Consider the following 24,654-nt stretch of genomic DNA (forward strand, 5'->3'; position numbering starts at 1 on the left):
CAGGATGGTATATATTAACACCGTACCTACATGGCGTGATACAGGATGGTATATATTAACAGTGTACCTACATGGTGTGATACAGGATGGTATATATTAACTGTGTACCTACATGGCGTGATACAGGATGGTATATATTAACTGTGTACCTACATGGCGTGATACAGGATGGTATATATTAACAGTGTACCTACATGGTGTGATACAGGATGGTACATATTAACAGTGTACCTACATGGCGTGATACAGGATGGTACATATTAACAGTGTACCTACGTATTGTAATACAATATGATATATATTAACAGTGTACCTACATGACGTGATACAGGATGGTATATATTAACAGTGTACCTACATGGCGTGATAAAGGATGGTATATATTAACAGTGTACCTACATGGTGTGATACAGGATGGTATATATTAACTGTGTACCTACATGGCGTGATACAGGATGGTATATATTAACAGTGTACCTACATGGCGTGATACAGAATGGTATATATTAACAGTGTACCTACATGGCGTGATACAGGATGGTATATATTAACAGTGTACCTACATGGCGTGATACAGGATGGTATAAATTAACAGTGTACCTACATGGCGTGATACAGGATGGTATATATTAACAGTGTACCTACATGGCATGATACAGGATGGTATATATTAACAGTGTACCTACATGGCGTGATACAGGATGGTATATATTAACAGTGTAACTGAATGGCATGATACAGGATGGTATATATTAACAGTGTACCTACATGGCGTGATACAAGATGGTATATATTAACAGTGTACCTACATGGCGTGATACAGGATGGTATATATTAACAGTGTACCTACATGGCGTGATACAGGATGGTATATATTAACAGTGTACCTACATGGCGTGATACAAGATGGTATATATTAACACCGTACCTACATGGCGTGATACAGGATGGTATATATTACCAGTGTACCTACATGGCATGATACAGGATGGTATATATTAACAGTGTACCTACATGGCGTGATACAGGATGGTATATATTAACAGTGTACCTACATGGCGTGATACAGAATGGTATATATTAACAGTGTACCTACATGGCGTGATACAAGATGGTATATATTAACAGTGTACCTACATAGTGTGAAACAAGGTGGTGTATGTTAACACTGTACCTGCATAGCTTGATACAGGATGGAACAAATTATCACTGTACCTACATAGTGTGATACAAGATGATATATAACACTGTACCTACTTGATGTGATTCATTAAGATATACCGACAGTAGTGTCAGATATGTTACACTTTACCCCATACATGGATAAAATGGGTCATAGTACATAAATGCAACTGTGGGATTAATTGTACAGTAGTACAGTTTGTAACTGTACACAGGTCATCGAAATAGGTCCTTCCTCCAATGTCCTTGGTCAGGTCACGAGGAATCAACAGCTGATGTTCGGCGAATGTTTCGACATGCAGCATCCTGCTTAAAGTCTCGAATTTCGAATTAACCCTCATATTCAATACTGTTAACGTGTCCGGGTTAACGATGTATGTTTCCTGGGTATAGTTCTGTATGATATATTGGTATTTGGATATATTGGTATGCTTGTAAGCAAAATTGTAGTTTTAGTATCTAGTTCACTTCACAACTGCCGTCTTGTAAAAATAACTTCCGAATTTATGATTATGTATGACTATCTGTATCGGACAAACACACATGTTCCCATCCTGTTTAAGAACATATACCTTTGGTTACTTATCCATTTTAGAGTAATATTAGAGTATAGAACTTCAAGTAAATCCCGACATGATACTTATGTCAGACGTGTATGTGACACCCCACCCCTCTCCACCCCACACACCCCACCCCACACCAACAACGCACACACACACCACGCACGCACGCACGCACGCACGCACACACACATCACCCTCACCAACAGCACCACCACTACGCCAAACCCGCACACAAACACATGTGCACGCACGCACGCGCGCGCACACACACACGCGCACGCACGCACACACACACACACACACACACACACACACACACACACACACACACACACACACACACACCCCCACCACCACCCTGGAAATACATGTACATGTATTGTGTAAGTTTACTTTGGTAATATTATAATACAAACATGATATTAGCTTAGACTGACTGGCTAAGTATGGTTTTACGCCGTTTTTAGCAATATTCCAGCAATATCACGGCGGGGAACACCAGCAATGGGCAATATTAGCTTAGAAACTATACTAGTTATAACATGACAGAGATGGTTTCCGAATACACAATGCCTGTCGGGGATGTAGGAAATACTGAAGGTTATAGGTTTAAAAATATTCCATGGATTTGAATTAAAACAACCTGTAGATTATACCAGCTAAAACGTTAATTATCGCGTATATAAAACCGCATCCATGAACCAATGCCAATCATTCATAGCAATTTATTCCGTCAAAAGTCGTCGATTCACTTAAATCATGCTGAGAAATGATTTCAAAATTGGTTTTCAGGATGCGACCTCTTAAATCGTGACATGCAAATGAGTAAACGGGACAATTAATGCAGAGGGTATAAAGCTTGTTGAATTATTGCACTTGTAAAATCTGTTTGACATGATAATAATTTTTGTCAAAGGGCAGTGGCTATCTGTTTTGTTTCTTTTACCGAAAGCGTAAATGTTTAATTACTCGCATGATTGAAAATATTACGTCGTGAAGAGCAAATCTTAATTTTCTTTATTTAATAACAAATAAGCCACTTGAAAGCCCCAGCACGCTTTATAACCAATTGCTTTAAATATTTTCGTTTGAACTTAAATTCCTTCAAGAAAAGCATGATTCGCCTTAATGAGAACAAACACTTGAAGTCAAACAAAGGAAAAGTTAAACAAACATTTTTTCCATGTTCGTGGAATTCTCATAATTCCTGACGTCGCCAGTCATCAATAACGACCAAAGAATCATTACGACCCAAACGCGCCTGTGACGAACTGGCAGATAACGTTAACTGAATCTTTTATTTTGATTCCAAGAGAAATCGTGAAAAAAACTCGCTCGTGTAGAATCAAAATGGTCTTAAATTATTTCAGGCCCTTATTGTGACCTAGAGTGTGACTAAATATCCCCAAACGTGCTAAGGGTCTCACTGCCCATATTAGGAACAGTAGAGAGCGATATCTCTCTTTGCCTCTGGTTATCTAAGCTAATAAGCTATATAATGGTTTGCCTTGGGGAATGGTGGTAATATTCATCAGCAGTTTGATTGGAAGCGCATGGTTAGATGGAAACAAGATTGAACAATATAGAAATTCAGTGCGAGCGAATTGTCGTTGAGAGTATATAGTGTAATGCTGATATTCAGTCATTAGTTATTAACCACACAATGTGTATATCATTTGTTACGTTTGGAGATGACATTAAAGACTTTATTATCATCTGGGTATGATACCACAAAGACTGGGTGAGAATTGTTTTTAATTATTTTCCAGCGCTTCTACCAAAAATGTCCAGTCCATATGGGGAATCGAACGCGGTCTTCGACGTGATGAGTGAATGCTTTAACCACTAGGCTACCCTTTCGTCCCGGTTCCATAGCATTCATCTACGCGGATACGTAAGTACGTAACTGCTTATTATGCGTTACAAATTATATTGAACTTACAATGCTTGGGATGATACGAAAGACCCAGGTCTTAAGCTGTCTCCAACTCTTGAAAACTTTAAGTGCCATCTCAAAACCTTTCTTTACAAAACGTTCTATGGACTTCAATAATACCTTATTGATTGTTAGCACTATGAGCATACCTGGTGTGGAGTTTGGCGCTTTATAAATGGACACATTTATTATTATTATTAGGTCCTATTATGGACAAGGATCGAAACTGAGCCAAAAAAAAGGATTCGAAACCTTGAGTGTGGAAGCTTACCTATTTGGCCTCTAGTCAGGCAGGAAACAGGTACAGTGGTACAACCTGTGGTTGAGCAACAATTAAACGTACAGCATGATCGTCCTTGCGCATGACCTTGACTCTGCTTCTTCACGGACCGAACATTAGAAACATCTTTAAGACCTAGCTCCGTAGGACAGTTTGTAACAATGATCCATCTGTTGAGTGTTGGTTCCCTCTTTGTGAAGAAGCATTACATGAAAATAATAGGTATGTGTAGTTTTCTCTTTTATTGTACAAAATTGGACATACAAAAGTTTTTGACTTTTGTACAGACAGAACAGAAAACTTGTGCGACCCTATATGAGAACAAAACATGACTTAGTTTCCCAAAAAGCGCTCAGCAAAATTAAACAACATTTGTGAGCAGTTGTGATATCTAGTACACATTCGACCAAAACATTATACTTCTCTTCATATTAAACATTATACATATGAACACGAAACCGATACATCCCTTTATTTGGAAAATCAAAAAGAAAAAAAGGAATCCAATGATGATATTGGCATACCGACACGGGGTGCGGCGCCATCTTGAAGGGTCGACCTTGACCCTGACCTTCACCTTGACCTGCCACAAGGTCAACCTGCTTTTCCCAGCTCGTGGCCTGATACTGACCTTATCCGCGCGCTCTCTGGTGGCAGTACCAGAGTACACGTTCCGCCACTCGATGTTATCGCTTTGTCGTGGGCGCATACACATCCGGTCTCGTTGGAGGGACCAGACACACTACCGTCAACAGGCTTTGTCCTGGCGCAGACGACAAACACACTCTATGAATATCATATTCCACAACATTAGGTTTGCCGTCTTGGAAAACCACAATGTATTCACGTCCATTTCTTCCCAAAATGCCTACGGCACTCACTCCCAAATACACCAGGTCCCGTATACCGAGACGTAACACATCAAATCCAACAAAACAGATATTGATACCTCTCTACAATTGACATGAGCCTGTGCTGTTGCAAGGTGAAATCCATCACACTGGAGTTGTCCTCCTTACAATATCAATAGAGGGCGCTGCAGCGGCCTCCTTCTGCGCATGCTGGGCATGAGCGTGCATTTCCGCTGTTGTGGATATAGTATTTCTAGATACATCCCTTTGAAATGTGTAGTTCGACAATTCATGAGACGTATCGGAGATTGGCGTATAGGTGAAGTAGCTTTCGGAGCGACTTACTGAAGGATCTCGAGATCGGTCTCGCGACTGAGACCGGTCGCGAGACTGCGACCGAGGTCGTCTATACCGCCAGTTGTTCGCTCTATTGTCGTTTGTTTCAGTTTTCAATGCTTGTTGTAGCTTTTTCCTTTGTGATTGTTTGTGTTTAGTAATATATAGGTACACTGAAAACACGCCTGATAATTCAGTTAACACGAACGAGCCGACTGCCATGATGAAGGATGATCCATAATAGTATTTAAACTTAGGCTCTTCTATACTGGCCCGGGGCTTATTGCCTACCTCCTCCGTGATGCTGCCGATGTAGAGGATGATCCCGACGAGGGTGCACAGGCCTGGAAATATAATAAATAAGATTTTTCTATGCAAGTTCAGTAAAATAGAATAATAGTTTTCAATTCGAGTTCATGTATTTGACAAATATTTTCTTGATGTCTTTCAGTGGCATTTAGAAGTTGTACATTGATGTCCAAGATATTTTTATGGATTAAACTTCTTTTTTAATTTCTCTCACAACGTTTCGAGACCATTCCAGGTCCCTTCATCAGCAGTTCACCTGATGAAGGGACCTGGAATGGTCTCGAAACGTTGTGAGAGAAATTAAAAAAGAAGTTTAATCCATAAAAATATCTTGGACATAAATATTTTCTTGACATAAAACATTGATAAGGATATTCACTGAATGCCTTCAAATGCATGTTACAGCAACACTTACACATATGGCTTCATTTTAAACCTTTTTTAACGGATTTATATTCCAAATAAGGGTTATGGTGTCCACATGAAAATATACATATAAATAAAGAGTTTTGTTGATGTGTCGTAACATTTGTAGGACAGTTGAACAAAAGAACAGGGACACATATTTTGGTATTGAGACATTGATGCTGACATAGCTTCCTTTACTGACGTGCTTTGATTTGTATTCATAATTAATATAACATATCCATTTAACCTTATATTAGTAACACAGCCTACGGTATGGCGAGATTTGGCGAATTCCGTAGGACAGTCTGATTTCAGTATTGCACGGCTGCCGGATCTACATTTTCAGTACTTGAAGTATTCGGATCCTGTCGTAAACATCCACATGTAGACTGTCACATAATTTAGGTCTGACTGAACAACGACCGAACCTCTTGACGCCAACGTGTTTGCAAATTGAACTTTTCCTTGAACTAACTTTTAAAAACATTAGAAAATCGGAGGGATCTCTGAAAAGTGTCCAAAAATATTCTTTGGAACATTGAAGTTATTAAATGGAAGTTGTTTTGTGACAAATATTGTTCTGGGTTTATTTTCTTTCGTGATAGGGAACCGGACACTTGATTGGTGGCGTCAGGCGGAGGAATACGATCTCACGTATACATGTGAGATACGTCCATTACCTGCTATGTCCCCGAGTCACACTAACCTCAATGCGTAAAAACATCAATAGTGACGTTTAGGGTTAGACTAAAACTGTGTCAGGAAAAGGGCATGTAATAATAATCGAAGGCCGAGTTGTTTCTTCTACCATGACAGCCAAAGTCCAAATGCTCTATTATGACGTTCTATATACGTTTTACACGTAGTTGTTCTTGAAGTATATTACGTTAGGACCGCGAACAGGCATACAAAGGCATACATTTCATTTTATATGACAATAACGGTTCGAAAATCTTCATATTTGTTAATCCGGGCGATTTATAATTATATCTCGCATTTTTAGTATGCTTCTTCTAGCGTATGTGTGACACTCTTTTGATAGAATACGCTAATATCGATTGCTTTACGATTACTCCCTGAAATTTAATACCCCGTTTCTATCCGGAAGTTACCCAAACATGCATATAAATATATTATGCCTTTTTTCTGAAATCTATTCTATGTTTAGTCAGTGGGTAAAGCAGCTCAATCGTATTTTAGTATTAATAATTCTTCGCCATTGTTTAGACTCTGATGATGTCGAATTCAGGATGCTCCCAGTAGCATATGCCAACGGTTGTAGGTTATAATAATGGTTTGTATTTGAAGCGATACGCGGTATAGAAACTATTGAATATTATCACAAATGGCCAGCATTTCAACGATTAAAATCTAAGCATCTATGTCAGTTCTTGTGGAAAGGGCCAGAAAGTAGGTAGTTGTAGAACTCGAATGAACACAACCTGCTTTGGCAATCATACTTTCAACACATTTGAACGTCATACTCTTCTCTCATGAAACCGCTTCAATATACATTGTACCGCGTACGCCTTCGTTCATTATATCCAGTCAAACCTGACTAGCACCTGTCTAAACCTTTGCGCGTGGGATGATGATGAATAAACATGAATATAAAAAATACGGTCGAAAGCACAAAACAAATTGAAAACACCCTCAGACGAAAACTCAATAACGCAGTCGATCTCGTTCAGCGTAGACTACCAAAAGACCTGGAAATCGACATAGAAAAATTGCTTGGAACATTATTTGTCAGTCACCGTTAAGCTCTCTACTGTTATCATGACAACGGGGCTGCGCTGGCCAATAGCAGATTAGATGCGAATGTAGTCGGCATTCAGCTGCTTCTCGTTCTCAGTACACACTGGCTTTTGATCTTTGCCGACATACTGACCACAATGAGTAAGTAGTGACCACGGACGGACCTTTATGACATTCGTGTAATTACTCTGTCGCTATCACAACACACGTGTCAGGGGTATTTGTTATAAGGGTGATTTATCATCGTGTTAACGTACGATGTAATACTACAAGACAAACCACGGTGGATACACGTATTGCACCACTCCTGAAACGTGGCAATATTCATATTGGTTATCATAAGGCTTTTTACTTTGTTTCATAATATCAAAGAAACCAAATATTTATCAAGTGATTATTTTGCTGTTTTTCAGGTTTGGAATATATTGTTCTGAAATAAATGTCAAAAACATTTGTTTGCTCAAGGAAATGTGTGCGTTTGAACAGATCCAGTATTTAAGAAAAAATACAAAAAGTAGTTTGCGGAATTATTCATATAGTGGTAGAGAAGAACATGGTTTATACCATTGACACTGAAGGAAACATCATATTATAAACCATATATCAAATCAAATAACATTGATCAATTTGTCTGAGAGGTCAATGGTTCACAATACATCGAGATATATGAAACACATATAACGTTTTGCCAGAAACTGTTGTTGAAAGTGAAGAATAGATTCCAAGCAGTTGAAATTTGGAATAACCGAGAAGGGACATGTTTGTGAATCACAGACATGCATGAAGCCAAAGATACACGCAATACCCCAATCCAAATATTCAACACCCAAAAAAAGTACTAAGTTACTTCGAAAGTGTAATCCCAAAAATAACATGTACTCGCAACATGTCGTTAACTTGAAATCGGTTACCGCGATGTAGAGTTCAAGACGAAGCAATTGTATATTGTGAACAGATCCCTCAACCATCCACACTCATCGTGTCCTCGATAACTCGAAATAATCCATACGGTCTTACAGTTTATGTCAAATATCTAACTTCCCATGCAAAGTAGGCTCAAGAATGATAGCCGAGCAGATGTTTATGCCAGATGAACGTAGTTAATGCCCTGTATCTTCCAGGCTATGCATTTAATTCGCTTTAGTAATGTATGTTGGCCTTCTTTATGCCAACGGTGTGGACTCGATAGAACCCCTTGGGATCTCTTTAAGGAGAAACTGTCATATATTGGCGTTCATCTCGAATCCAAATAAAGACCAAAAATATTTATATATGCTAGGATAACTCATTCTTTGTCCAGACAGTGTTTAGTCTATATTTGCATTATTTTGTCATACAACCCAGTTCAATTTCAGGACACGGATGATACACGGTATTCATGGTGTTTTATAATGGTCAATTGCATCTGGGCTGAAATGATGGATGGGATTTAACACATGAGTGTTGTAATAATGGTACTTATTTTGAACTTTATATTTAGTATCGTTTGCAAAATATAGATACACTAAGTAATTACATATTGTGAAAAAATCCATGTAGGTGATTTAGTTTGAATCCCTGTAATATCTCACCGGTATGATTGGTAATGATTTGGTAATTTACGAGTACATCGTGTGTGAGGGTGCCTTCAAACATACGAGATATGATCCAACTATAATAATTAACTTAACCGTTTCGTTTGACTCCTGCAATTACCTTTAGAATCGTTCCTTGTCATGGGCTGGAGTTACCATACCATCGAATATGGCAAAGTACCATTGTATTCTCTACGTAAAACCTTTCGTGATAAACAATGGTTATAGAAACAACGGTCCCAGCAAAAAGTGTTGCTAAGTAACAAGTTTCCGATTGAAATAATTTCATTATATTATCGATTATGACAAATGATTTGATAATGATGGCAAGAAATAGGTCATCATCGCAAAGTTGTAATTTTGATAATCTCGTGTGTTGTATTTATAATATATTAGTTATGATGTAAAAATGCATATATCAAAATACAGATCTTACCTTTATAACATAAACTTATTGATGACATACATGAACACAGTGATATTTGAACCATGAAATACATAGTCCTTATGAAGAGCATGAAATATATAAAATATGCATATGTCCCTATGCGTCAATTATACTTGAAGATACAAATCCTTGTTACTTTTAACAAAGGATTGTAATATTCATTTCATGTAATAGAACACAAATACAAGGACCCTATTCAACATACAACACAAATTACTTACCCGCTAAAACAAATAGAATTCCACATACGAATGTTAAAATTTTTCTGCCCGAATTACAATGTCCGACAAAACACATTATTCCTCCGATCAGTAGAATTAAGAGGCTGACTAGAGGAAACATCGTCGCCCGCCGTATGTTTACTGAAAATGAAATAAAAAAAGAAAATAAATCATTAGAATAAAGCCAAAGAAGCAGTGAAGATATTCTAGGCGAAATGATTATACATAAACACAGGCAAACACTTTTTATGTAAACGTAAACAACACGTGTGTATGTATATTTTTCTTATGAAACATGATTATTCTCAATGCAAATATGCTCAAAGAAAGTGTAAATCAATATTCAGAATTACAGTTTCACTTTTACTGCATTGTTTAAACTCCTGAATGAAATCAAAACAGCATTATTGCATTTACTCAAAAAGTCGAAATGTTGTATGAATAAAAGGCAATTCTCGTATTAATGCATAGATCGTTATTAAATTCTTCCGACAGCTGGTTTATAATAGCCACAGTGAATCGCAAGCCGGGATGCTGTTCCGAGTGATAAAGGTCGTAATAGGGTTCTTCTACTCGCAGGGTCTGCCTGAATTAGCCGAAGCCTTGTGACGGAAACTGACTGCACATTTCCCATTCAGAAATCAGGCATAATCAGGCATAGGGAAGTGCATGCGTCCAGGCACTTCTCTGTTCAATCAGTAAGAACAGTCCCCAGCTAATTCTTCTGAATGATGTACTGCGCTCTTTATAAAATTATTATCTTTTCGACTCCAGTTCAACTCACTTATTCCCCGGAGAGTTTATGATTGATCTCATGTCCATGGGCACGAATTGTGCGTGCAAGATGGTGAAATAAGAACGTCAGTAAAGACGGAGAGAATTATTTTCCTGATTGCCAGTATTTGTAGTAGGAAGGATGGCATAAATACAACGGTTTTATTTCTTACACTCTTTAAATGCATCAGATACTTTAGGCGTCAATACCTTTGGTAGATTCACCAAACAAATTATGTAACGCAAGCAAATATATTGTGCGGAGCCATCTTGGATAACTTTATTGATGCCACCGACGCTCGTGTTTAGATATGCTTTATACATGAATAAATATTCGATCTTAGATTGATTTAATATTCCTGATAACTGAAAATTTTAAGTATAAGTTGTTGTTTTGAAAAGGCTATGGTAGTGCAAATGATGACATAGGTATCATGGTATTTGATTCTATTCTAGTTAACCGGAGCAAGGTCATCTTGACCTGGGCTATATGTTCGATTGCTGTGTAATAGGATTCCAAATGCTTGATTCATAAAGGCACTAAAGGACTATCCACTTTTGGTTCTAATGTGTAGGCAGTGGGAGAAGAAGTTTTAAAGGAATAGTTTGTTGACACACTTTTGTCATACAAATTCTATGATTCTCCCAAAGTTAGTTTTAACTGTTCAACATTTCATTATTTAACACTAATAATTATGCAATACCAATGTTACATTTTTATCAATTGTTACACAATGTAACATACTGTAATATGCATGTATTACTGTATTACAACTGTTTATAAACATATATAGGCATATTTGCTAATAAGTATGTTTAAATATAAACTTTATCATTGTGAAAATATTCCTGCACTGTTAAGAATATAAATTTATCCAAGGGAAATGTTACATCTCGCTTGTGCCACGGACAACAAAGACGATAATCCCAATTTGCGCACATACACGAACTAATACATAAGACACCTTTACATGTCATAGTACAATTTATAAAAAATGTCAATGGAAGTAGAATTATTTATTATGTCCAAGAGTATAGGACTCCACTCTTCGACACATGTACATACGATTTACCTTTGTATCAGCAGAACGATAATTGACTTTCCCACGTACAACTTTGTTGGAAACGAATGCATCAAATAAAATACCAATTATCATTTTCATTAATACTCATTTTACCTTGAAAACCTGCAGTTACATGTGCAATCCGATTTTAACTGTGCTACAAATTGTTGGAATATCATTCTATAAACACATAAATGGAAAGAATAATTGCACATAAAATGATTTGAGCCAATGACAACACTATTTATTGGAATGCTAATCTTCAATAGATAATTTTGCTGTTATTAACCATAACACACTGTTTGTCAGCATTAATGTATATACGATGTGCATGTTTCATCAATAACGTAGTATCCAAGGAATATTTTGATAGTGCTGATTATTTCAAATAATGTTAGAATAGTACCTTAGTTTATTTGATGACTAACACTGTGATAATGCTCTAAAATGACAAGGTGTTTGCAACAACAGGACAGTAAGGCTGTATTCCTACAATGCATAAATGCATGTACTAGTGCAAGCCAGAAGGAACCTTGCAGGTCCTGCTTTCTCGTTGCCAACATCTTGTCGTCTTAATGGGAATTTGTCACAAGCAGTTACTCTTTGTCCTCTCCAACACAGTCTCCTCGTTAAATTAGTGCACTTCTATCGATCTGTATAGTCTTTTTCAGCGACGACCCTACAACTATACCCCGTTTCTGAAATGTTTGACAGCTGTGACGGACAAGGAAATTGTGGTATGGTAATTAGAGAGAAATCTGCTTTGTAATTATACTGAAGGCTGGGGGTGTCTTGTCGCGCAGGTTTTGCATTAGACGTCGTTCATTATAATAACGCTTTGTGCATCTTAAGTGCCTGTATCGATCTAAAGCCCTTTCCAGATTTGCTTGACCTGGATAGCGCGTCTGTCTTTTAAGTACACTTTACTTAGATAATGATGAAAGCCAAAAGACTCACGGGAGCTTCAGATCTAACAAATGGTTTCACATTCAGCTGACCTGAATAATTGTCTACTTATAAACGTACATTTACCGAGTGGTTAGAAAACGAACACAGATATTAGGAATATTAAGCCGTTGATTCATATATGTTGGATATGTGTTCAAATGTATATACGGAGAATACTCAGCCGAACGTAATGCTGTTATTATCAAATATGAATCCTATTCGTTGATTTATGGTAGTAAGCTATTAGGCCTTTTGAAAGGTTACTTCAAGCTTTTTTCACATGGTATTGCAATGGCTTTTAGACTCAATGCTTCTATTGTCACCCAACCTATTCCCGTCCAAGGAAATGTAAGCCGTTCGTAAGACATGTCCATTTCTAACATAACTCTTTTATGTTTGGATGGAGGAGAAACTGTGGTAATCGTACTTTAGGATTGTCATAAGAAATTCTGACGTGGCCTTAATGTCAAGGACATTGTTAATAATAATAATTCAGAGAATAGTTGTGTTTTTAAGTAATTGCTTTCAATAGCCACGTCCACGGAGAAACTGATGATAAAGCAAAAACTTCAAGATTCATTGAATATTATCATTTCATGTTTATATTCCATTCTAGTTTATAAAACGAATTAAAATTTGCAATTATAGTTCGTAAAATGAATTGAATTTCGCTAAAGGTCAAATGGAGAATTTTAAACCACATGATTCGATTGATTGAATCTACTTAGGCTCATGTGATCTATGCTATGTCATATTTTACGTTTAAACCAGTGATTGATACCACGAGCATCGATCGACGCGATCAGGTTCAAGGACACGCAATATAACACCCAATCAATTTAGTCGCCACGCACCACAGGCATAGCTTCCTCTCGGCTCCGGGTCGGGGTCGGTATGGGGATATCCTTAACCACAACCCCCACGGGTTTCTCGAAACTGAATATGTATGTAAGTGTCACTATTAATCACAACGTCTTAACCTACATTTGCGAAATGTACTCTGGTTTATTGTATTTGGGAAAACACATTGGGTGTCATTTGCTGACAATAGGTGAATAGTTTCTCTCTCGGTGTCTTAAGATTTATTTACGTCATCACAGATGAATGCAAACAGTTTTTGTGTGTCGAAGATAAAATTGATTACTTTAGTACACGGGAACACTAGCGCCTATCAAATGTGAGTACAATATTTACATACACTAAAAAATTGATATCAATATGATATATTTTTATATACGAAGATACCATTTGAGAAAACCGTATACTTTTTGTATCGGTCCATCAGAAGGGTTAAGGTCTAAAACTTACATCATTTCCGGTATACTCGTACATCAGATTGCTGTTCAAAACGGCGTCAAACCCAACTCACTCACTTACTCCTGCTATGTAATTACTGAATGACAATGCGTTGTACTATGTCTGGATAAACCTTTCTTTTGACCAATGTGACTTTTGTTAATATGATTTCCAAACGCATGTTATCTCGAAACAACTTCCAAATCCCACTATTTCTCAAACCTGTTTAAGAACACACGATTCTCTCATTTTATCATTCATTTGCCTTCAGTTAAGCTTTTTTGACATGAACAACACATCTTTTTCAGGTTATTATAGCTGTCATAATATTTCACCATATCCAAAAACCGTATGTTCTTTATATATACTTTTTTTAGTAAAGTATGACATAATTAACTTGAGTTCGTTTGAGGAGGTATTATCCTAAATATCGGATTGCACACGTGACGTATCAGATATAGAAATCCATTGCAGGTTCCAGACACCTTTCTAAGCATGAATATTTAGAATATTCATATACATGCAACATACGTCATTCACATACGGAGAGTACGTCTTTCTCACGGACATTCTCCATTAATTAAGCATAGTATGGCAACAGAGAGTCACCTCAAGCCATCAACGTCCAGATCTACTTTCGATTTGGCTCAGTTGGTGTTCGTGTGAGAGTGCTAAACTTACACAGTATAGCGTCCGTAGGTCCCAGGCCTTCTCGGTCGTCATCCCCCGTGAAGTACTTGATATAGCTACATCTTGGCACTCCGGGATTCTGATCTGCCAATAGAAACCAAATCAAGATACATTTCAGGACGTTGGGGGTCGCTGACCCTTCATCAACCCACGCCATGTGGGTCAAAGGTCAGGTCTAAATCATTGAACACATCTAATAATAGAATAATCGATAGAACGAGTGGGGCACATATACACAGGGTGAAATGTCAAGGAACATCCCTTCGATATAACAATATGAATCGCATTTTGATGTCATTTTCCAAAATATATACTTGTGACACTGATGTCCACTACGCTACTGGTTCAAGAACACGATATGTAGAAGATTCATACTACTACTGTATACCACGTGATTCACAGAAAAAGAGGAGACAGTTGAAACGGTAGTCAAATAACAATATTGTGTTGAACGTATTACAACATATGTCATTAAACAGTCAACTGTGACTTATGTATATTAGAAAAATACATGTTACTCTGTGAACATAAATGTAAACAACGGTGTCAACAACCATGTGAACAACGGTGTCAACAACCATGTGAACAAATATGAGATCATCTACAACAGTAATTACTTATACTTCACCGGACTATATTCCGTTGTCCAAAGACTGACTGACTGACTGAGTTTGGTTTTACGCCGCTTTTAGCAATATTCCAGCAACATCACGGCGGGGGACACCAGAAATGGGCTTCACACATTGTACCCATGTGGGGATTCGAACCCGGGTCTTCGGCGTGACGAGCCAACGCTTTAACCACTAGGCTACCCCACCGCCCCCTTGTCCAAAGAAGAGTTCATATAAGAATTGTGTAATTGCTTTTTCATTAGCCTGGGTTTGCATGCCCTACAGTGCCCTGCTACAATATCTACACATGTTAATCAATATTGTGTAAATACATACTTAAAACAACTCTTGTCAGAAGATGTTTCCGAGGTATTCCCGCCACCTAGCGGCGTAAAACTAAACTAAACTCCAAGGTATTCGGTGTGAATGTACACCTTAACTAAGATTACACAACACACAACATAACTCAATATTCTTATGTCAGAAACAAATATCATCTTTACACAAAATGAAATACGTTAAATATAAACAATCGACATTCTCTGTATACGACGATTTCAAACAGTTTCACGTGCCTCTTGTTCAAAGGCTGATTGAAGTGTCACAGTTAACATCTGGATTGCATTACGTATCAGTGACAAAGATGATGTCTGATGGATTTTGACCTGTAACATAAATTCCAGAAGATTGACCTGCCTTTGCAAGTGTTTGTGACAGGTACCGCCGGTAAGGCAGGATGATATAGTAGGAATTGTACATTGGACTCTGCTTTCAGCTACTAATTCTCGTAGTTATGGAAGTGTTTTGTCGCATATATTTAACTGGCTCAATCAACACGCCGTGTCGGCATCATTAGTGTAAACCTTGAAATCCAGAGCCTAAAATGCACCAGTAGGTTAGGAGGAGAGATTTGAATGTATTTAATAATATATGAGGAATTTAATATCTCTCTACATATTAAGTTTTCAAATTACTAAATAATGTCTGCACCTTTTGCGCTAAGACATGTTCTAATGTGTTCATTCAAATATGAAGTCCTTCCTCTGGCGAATGCAGTTTAACTTGCAATGATATGATTTAGAGAGTAAATTCTTAATATCTGTTTTACTCTCTGTTTTCTTTGGCCACGGTCTGCTAGTATTTACTATTTACTTAAAATAACTAGTAATTTTAAGACGACTGAAATTTGCTTGGTGAAATTACAAGGCTGGCTGGAACGGTCTCCTCGTTCGTTGTCCACGGGCGTAAATGGTGGAGGTGAATTGAATTATCTGAAGATAGAGTGCCATGGTCGGAGGCCACACAGCCCATCATGTTATTATCACTCCAATTTAGCCTGTCAATAATGCATTACGCTTCTGTTCTATGAACTGTATATGCATCATTTGTTGGGCGGGTTCGTTAGTACCGAGAAGCAGGCAAAGATGGGCATGATTTCAAATCATTTTAACGGAATTTCAAGAACTTCATGTGCCTTGTAGGCTGTGGGAGAGGCACATGACAAACACTGCTGGTGGGGCAAAGAAGCCGTGATGTAGCATCGATAAATCGTATTGATATGTACCACTCGCTTTGAACACCTTCTGGGGGCACAACTCTTAATTTAGAAGCTGCAATATCAACGGAGAAAGGTCGGGATATCGATTTCAACCTGTGTGTGAGTTCAACCCTGTCTTCATTATAGAAACACATTTCTCAGATGGTTTAAACAAATAATGAAATAGTATGTTTTATGCCTCGTTTTGCAATCTTGTTAATGAGCGATCAGAGGTATACAGTCCTCGGATATTTGGCAATCGGACAAGTGGTCACGATGTATGAAGAGGACACTAGAACGACTAAATATCCCCCTTCACCCTCCCAAACATTGAACTAAATAGTATCCTCTCTCGGAGTATCCATAGCATAAGTGGGACATGAATACCCGGGTTAAAATTGGTCTTCAACAACCGTCTTTACCCAAGGAACTGACTGGTGGTAAGGCTATCTGCCTTCGTTGATGGATGACACCGTCTCCTATTTTGGAATCGATGCTCATGACGTCAATAAAACGAACAAACAAACAAACAAATAAAAGTATCAAGACGTTTTCATGTTCAATATATCCCAATCATTCAGCTATTCACATTCAACTCCCAAGATACCACTCATCCAAACACACAATTTACGTTTTTTGAGAAACTAAAACTGAGAGCGTAGCGGGACCCTGAACTAAATTCAAACACACAGATATGTGTCAGGGGATATACACATTAACTGTTAATCACAATACACCAATACCCTGTTGGTTAGACACATGATGTCTTCATTTAACAATGGCCCTGACGAGGGCAAATGTCTCTGTTCTCTGAAAGACTGCCTGGCCCCGTTGTTTCATGGTGACTAAACCTTTGATTTTTTAGTTGAGGCCACCATTTCTTTTAAAAATAAAATCGACAAATTTGAAGAATTAATGACAGCGTGGGCTACAAGGTAAAACTGTTTCGATTTTATATTCCAGACGAACATTGATTGCACTCAGTGGCTGATTATAATGCATGCCCGGGACTTCAAATTTTCAATAGGATTTCCATTCCCTTTTAACTTAAAATCTTTCAATCTCTAGTGACTTTGGTTTTATTGACCCGGCGACGTGTTTTAAAAGGCAGTGGTTCAATGTTATTTTGTACGGGAGAACAGAGAGCTTTTAAACGTTGTTGAGAAAGCGGTCATGTTGCTCGCGAGGCGGTGTGGAAAGAAAGGTGATAGTCGCTGTTAATTCATTTCCACTTTAGCAGACCAGACGCGTGAAATACACCGAGATGTGTTACGTCACGAACCAAATGAGTGTTATTGTAAAACTGAAAACTATCCATTGATCACAAATGATGAAATCCTGTTATTAAAGAAAGACATTTCCAAGGATGTCAATTACATTATAAACCATGACACGATGTTTTGAACATATTTTTTGTTGTAGACAATTTTTGTCCTATGAATTTTATGTTACATGAAACATTTTTCAATAGTTAAATATGCTGGACAAAATAGCAGGACATTATGAACATCATGGCCTTTGTAAACAGTGTCATAAAAACATATCCCTGATATATTTAGAATGCCCAACCTTTTATGTTTAGGGTACATGTGCAATCCATCAGAATAACTAATACAAACTTACGCAAATTTCCCCAAATATCTTTGGCACATTGCAACCAAATCTCCAAGTGGATAATTATAATATATTGTTGACGCTTTTGGAATCGTTGTCGTTTGTATGTTGCCCGGTGCGAAATACGCATATCTCGATCATCCCCAGGGTTTCGTGATAGCGAGGTATCACTTTATAGTGTCAAAAACGAATGAGGCGATAATGATAAATTGTCACAGACAACAGTCATCTATCTCTTATTGGTGTGGGATACACTGAACTTGGGTTTCAAACTTAATATCACGCTGATGTGCCTGTGGCTTTTCTTCTTTCCGTCAGTATACTTTCTTCAGGATCGTGGGTTATGTCTAGATAATTATTGCCTCCTGACACTTCTCAGAAAATGTTCTCGTTACTCGAAACCTTTTCCAAATAACACGCAAATTAATTTGGTATCGGATTAACATAAGTATTTTGCATTTCATACCGGTTTAACCTTGCGTTTAACGCAGATAGCGTGGCCATAGTGTCTGCGAGGAGACGGATGGAGACAAAGAGCCACCTATTCCGTCCTCAAGTGAAGTCAAACCAGCGGCTATTGATTATTAACAACTTCGTTTCCAAACTGTCAGGCCTACTCCCTTGAGCTTCGTTACATGGACAATTAATCCAAACGATTTGTGATGCGAGAAAATATGGTCACTTTTCCAATAAAACAACGATTCTTCAATAGATGCCTGTTCTCTGCTCAATGCTTTGGACTTCGTTTTAGGCTACCAACACAAGATGCAAATTGCCATTCAACGCCATTCGTGGTGCTAATGTTATTAATGAGAAACTGGGTTTTATTAACCATCGGATTTCATATTTGTCTTGCCGGGTTCTGACCACGTGAGTTATCAAATGACTATTGGCTGTGCCGGGTGACTTATCTTTGAGAAAAGAGATTTGAGCATTTCCTTTGTTATTGAACATCCGAAGAACATGGGCAAAGGGTCCTTTACATAGTTTATTACAACGCCCTGTTTCAGTGCCCATGGCTTGTCAATGAACTGAATGTCACAGTGTGTATTTAGATATGCATAAGTCTGTTTGACGCTGAAATGAATTCGAAGTAGATTTTACACAGGGGGTCTGTCTCTTGTATGCATAATATTCATTGATGGAAAATGATATTTGAAAAAGGATGTCTATGCAGAATAGAGCAACCGCTATGTAGTTTGAAAAAGGATGACTATGCAAAATAGAGCATCGGTTCTGTTGTTCACCTTCAATAATTCCAACTTATGTAGCGAAATAGAGCTATGGACAATAGAAAATGATTGAAAATAATTGTATCTTAATTAAATCTGTTATGATACACTTATTTTATAATTAGTGTCTAGTATCCATGCCGCTAGTTCGCTACATAACTTGGAAGTTTGTCCCGAACAGCAAGTGTGAATTTCTTGATACTCTTCCTGAGGATTACTGAAACAGGTTGTCCTGCGATGGGTGGCCCAGAAAGTAAACAGTTGGTTCCTCACCATGAAGTCATGGGTTCGAATTCCAGCATGGTAAAAGTGTGGTATCCTATTTTGTTTGTCCTACACCGTGACATAGGAGTACAACAGCGGCATAAAACGACACTCATTTACGGGCAATACAGCGATAACAGTGTGAATACTTGAACACGTATCAAAGGCAAGAGTCAGAGAATGGAGTGCAGATTAAGTAACATGAATCGGAAGCATTGCTTCACAAACTGGCCACGAACAGCTTTACAATAAATGGAGAAAAGTTAGGTATATTCTTAAAAATCAAACGGTACTCTTAGAAACAGATAACAGAAACGGATACAGAATGATGAACACTTTATGAGAACCATGGGGGAAGTTCAGACAAGGTTCTAATGGTCAAGCGACTGCAGCCGTTTTAGGAACAGGTCTTTATTGTCAGTTATACTAATGAGATGTATGTATGATTGTGAGCCAGAGAAAGTTGGGCAGTCTGAAACCGAGAGTTCAGAGCGACACATTGTAAACACCATCAGAATGAATCGTTGTGGAACCAAAGATGGACTTCTGTTGTGAATATTGTCATATCACAACATCTGAGGTGGATACAAGCTCCAAGAAAAAGCGGGGAGGTGGGGTAGCCTAGTGGTTAAAGTGTTCGATACCCCACATGGGTACACTGTGTGAAGCCCATTTCTTGTGTCCCCCGCCGTGATATTGGTGGATTATTGCTAAAAGCGGCGTAAAACTAAACTCACTCACACCAAGCATAATAATGAATATAACCAGAGTAATATGCACTCGCATGTTAAGTGATACCACATAAATATTTTTTTCAAGTACAAACTGTTCTTTTTTCAATTCTTGACAAGCCACAGACGATTCTAATATTCTTACGTGATTGCCAATTGTACTTTGTTTATACAGTAGCCATCATAGATGCTATCGCTGGTTTGGAGACTACGTTTAGGTAGTTGCAGCTCAGTTTCCCAACACTGTGACACAAATCTACATCTGCGTTGTCTGCTACAAAGTCTCCTCTGTTCACAAACAGCAAACCATGGGAGAAAATGCCATGACTATGATAATAGATATTCGTGGACAGTGTTAGAAGAATGTATGGATGGCAAGATGACAAGGATCTTTGGTTCATATTGACTTCTGGGTTACAACATTCCATACCTATGTACAATATTTTATGGCAGACATGTGGATGACATATCAACATTTGAGGCAAAGGTGAAAATAATATTTTGAATAGTAACATATCTGCCTTTATATTCCCAGGTGACCAGCTGACCGTCATCTGTTTGTGACTGATGCCACGGATGTGTTTGTATGCCTTAGGACCAATATTGTCCATCCATCTCACAGGCTCCCTTTGAACCAAATACACAGTCAGACGCCATATTTCTGCAGGCATCAAAGTGACTTGGAATTATCTGTTCAGGAAAAAATGGAGGCCGTTAGAAAGGAAGTACCGCTCCGCCATCAACAATGTCCACCTCAAAGGATCAAGTCCAATACCGATCTATGCGGGAATGGTGTCAACTTTAACTGGTTATTCTTCTTGTCTCCGGTGAGAAGGGGGAGCGGAGGTCGGGAGGACAAGAACATTCCTTAAAGACTGTTCTAGTTTAGGAAGATCTTCAACTGCCGCAGTTAAGGAAAATGTTGATACAATGCATTGATTATTGACGTCTCACCACACACAGCCACTACAGTAGGCATATCTTTTCAGAGAACTGAGAACATCCTGTGGATCTTGTAAATGGGCATGACTAGGTTTCAAAGCCTTTTGCCTCTGTATCAGAAGAGATGGCTTCGGTAGTGTGAGGTTCCAGTAGTCTACCTCCCGAAAAGTCAGACCATTAGTCGTCAATATTATGCTAATCCGCTAACAACGTGTGAGTGTCAGTGCTCACTAAAGGTGTGTTGACCCACCACGACAATGCATGTCCTTTATGCTGTGGATGGCTGCTTGTACCGCCATCGGGAAGCCTTGTACACCACTGGGATCCAGGTAATCAAACATCGTTGGCAGAAGTGTGTGGACATCGGTGGGGAAGTATGGTTAAAAGGAAATTAGTGAACAACTCCATCAACGCCGTCCATCATAGTGACGCTCAGAACTTTTCAGCCTCCTCTCTATTAATATATTAGATTCTAGATAACAAATATTCGTTCCGATATTGGTCATTTGAACATACTACTGAGTTGGCATTCTCCCAAAATGTTACGGATAGCAATTACCAACGATTTGTTTAATTATTCGTCTCAAGTGCATTTTAGATTTGTCAACAATATATATCGAAACCTTTATTCCGAACTTGTGATTCCATATAAACACTTTATTCCACATATTTTAAAAAAGGTTTCCAAAAATATAAATGGATAATCTGGTGACCCTGCATCAACACAAGCACGTTGAAACTTGTTCATCTCAGCGCTATTGTTTCTTTTGTCCGTAATTGTCACTAATTTGATTGTCACTAATTTACATGTCATTACAACTGCAGAGCATGGCATGTCAGAGACCTGTGTCAGTAGGTTCGAATATGTTTCTAGATTGTCGGCACTAGCCCGACGGTTCCCTCAACGAGGTAAACAACCAACTTGCATCTCATCAGTCTTTAAGGAAATGGTGAAATGATGGTAAAAACAGCGTTAAACTCACACACTCACGAAGTCCGTCTATGAAGTTTCGATCACTTAGGTGTATGTACATATGTTTGTTTCCTAGCCATTCCTGATGCACCGACATTGTAGGGTTACAACTCATTAACATCTGAACATGTATTTGATGATGCGGTGCATCTTAACAAGCTCCAGCATTAACCCACAACCTTTCTATAGCAGGGGGGTGCCAATTTCTAAGAACCATTCAAACACTAATGGCGAATGGTTCCAAAGCAGAACTAGTCTCCCATGTTGCATATTGCCACGCACGTTGCCATGCTAAAGATCAATTGACTGCATCAGTAACCAGACAGTAAATGGTGAAAACAGAAAACAAGTTTGGCAACAAATTAACATGTTTTTCTTGCATAAATATATCCTTAAAGGCCACGGGTTTACTGCACAAAGAGCTTAATTTGCAAGTTTACAAAGTGATTTTGACAGACTAAATCAAAAATTGCAAACTGACATGAAATCGGTATGGAAATCACCCAACTCCGTTTCTTAAACTCCTTTCATCTTTTTCACATTTTTCTTATAAATGTGAGATTTGAAGTTCCTTGCCTCCCCACAGTCAAGCAAGTCAAACACGTCAGGATTCCAGCACGAATGATTGTAACAGTAGCTTTGATAACTGTAGTGATGAATAGCAGAATTTCTGTGTGTCGCTTGTTAGACTCCGGCTTGTCAATACTCTCCGCTAGGCGCATCCTTCAAATAGTTAGCTGGTATCTGATTTTTTCACCACATCAAATATATCATATATGACAGGTCGTCAGCCTTCCCTTGTAATTGGAAGAAATCTTGGAGATTTCCACTGCTGGGAGGCTAAGCAGGTCACAATTTGTACTTCTCTGATTGATGAAATATGGAATTTAATTGTCAATGATGCCATGCTTGTGGATGTCCATTTACAATGAACTATTGATGTCTGTTCAATATGCAGAATGTCGTCATGATGAGAAAGTCACACATTCTTTTAAGAAAAGGATTCTGAGAGTATGTGTGTGTGTCTGTCCATGGATGGTCAGCTGCAACCCCAAATTGTTTCTTTGTTTGTGAATAAGAGTATAGTTTCAAAACTACCAACCTATTGAAAAGTGATTAAATGAATAACCGCTGAAAAGAAGGTTGTTCATGTATATATACATATGCAAATGACTTGCCCGGATTCTGGGTAAGAATATAGGTCCTCTTGTCATGAGTGAATGGATATGTCAGTAAGGTTTGGTGACTAGGTTCAATGTATGTCATTGCATCATTTGCTTATGACGTCAGCAATTATATAACGCGTGTGGATTAGTTTATGATTCGTCTAGCTCTAAGCTACTAATCTATCACTATTACAAGTTTTATTTTTCTGAATACGTTTTTATAGAAATATGTTCATTCTTAAAAAGATATAGGATTTGATTCACTTTTATGAGAGTTATCCTGAAAGTCATGAGAAAACGCATTGGGACCCTTAACCATGAACATCTTTTGCGGTCAGCATTTGCTTGAAGTATAAGAATCTACGTATTTTTCTCAAACGTAAGCAGGTGCTCAAGTATATTTCGAAAATGAATATCAACAACGAACTGTACTCATTGGACAAAAATACTGTAACCTGTAATGGTATTCCTATCATGCGAGGGATACGTGGAATGCATTTTTTGTAAAACTGGGACTTGGTTATTGTATGTTTGAGTATGGTATCTTTCAAACGGTGACTTAAATTCATGTTACAACAGTCATTATCCTGTATATCCTATATAGATGACTATTTGACATTTAATAAGAGAAATGTTGAAAGACTCCCTTTGAAAGCTCAAATGGTATCATTTTCTACTAAAGTTTTTTTTCAGCTCGTTAAATGACATTGTACAGAAGCAGCAAATTACGTGTCAAAACAATTTCACACAACACCAAGCCGTCGTCTCACACCGAAGATCAACAATACCTAAATATAGTGTGGCAATTCGTCATACAAATCGAATACTGGAACACTTGCCTCTTCAACACAGCCAGAGCAAAGTATCCTTCTGATGCATTTACGTATGTGGTTACCCCATGCAGTCCCCCGTGGCCTACACGCCCAGTCTAGGCAAATACTGGCTC

General features: G+C 38.1%; 1 protein-coding gene across 2 annotated transcripts in view; it reads right to left on the reverse strand.

Moving 5' to 3' along the window:
- Window positions 1–4,184: 4,184 nt before the first annotated feature.
- Window positions 4,185–24,654, reverse strand: part of LOC124291711 (voltage-dependent calcium channel gamma-7 subunit-like) — a 62,525-nt gene continuing 42,055 nt past the window's right edge. Inside the window, exons 2-4 of one of the 2 annotated variants that reach the window (XM_046728777.1) lie at window positions 14,630–14,722; window positions 9,867–10,007; window positions 4,185–5,492 (exon numbers count right to left, since the gene is read on the reverse strand). In XM_046728777.1, coding sequence (XP_046584733.1) covers window positions 4,957–5,492; window positions 9,867–10,007; window positions 14,630–14,722 — 770 coding nt within the window. In that variant the 3' untranslated portion in view covers window positions 4,185–4,956. The remainder of the gene's footprint in view (window positions 5,493–9,866; window positions 10,008–14,629; window positions 14,723–24,654) is intronic. The other variant, XM_046728778.1, reaches the window with a different exon arrangement.

Source organism: Haliotis rubra, unplaced genomic scaffold (genome assembly GCF_003918875.1).
Source record: "Haliotis rubra isolate DU_JTF1 unplaced genomic scaffold, ASM391887v1 Scf5, whole genome shotgun sequence".
NCBI classification, from domain to species: Eukaryota; Metazoa; Mollusca; class Gastropoda; order Lepetellida; family Haliotidae; genus Haliotis; species Haliotis rubra.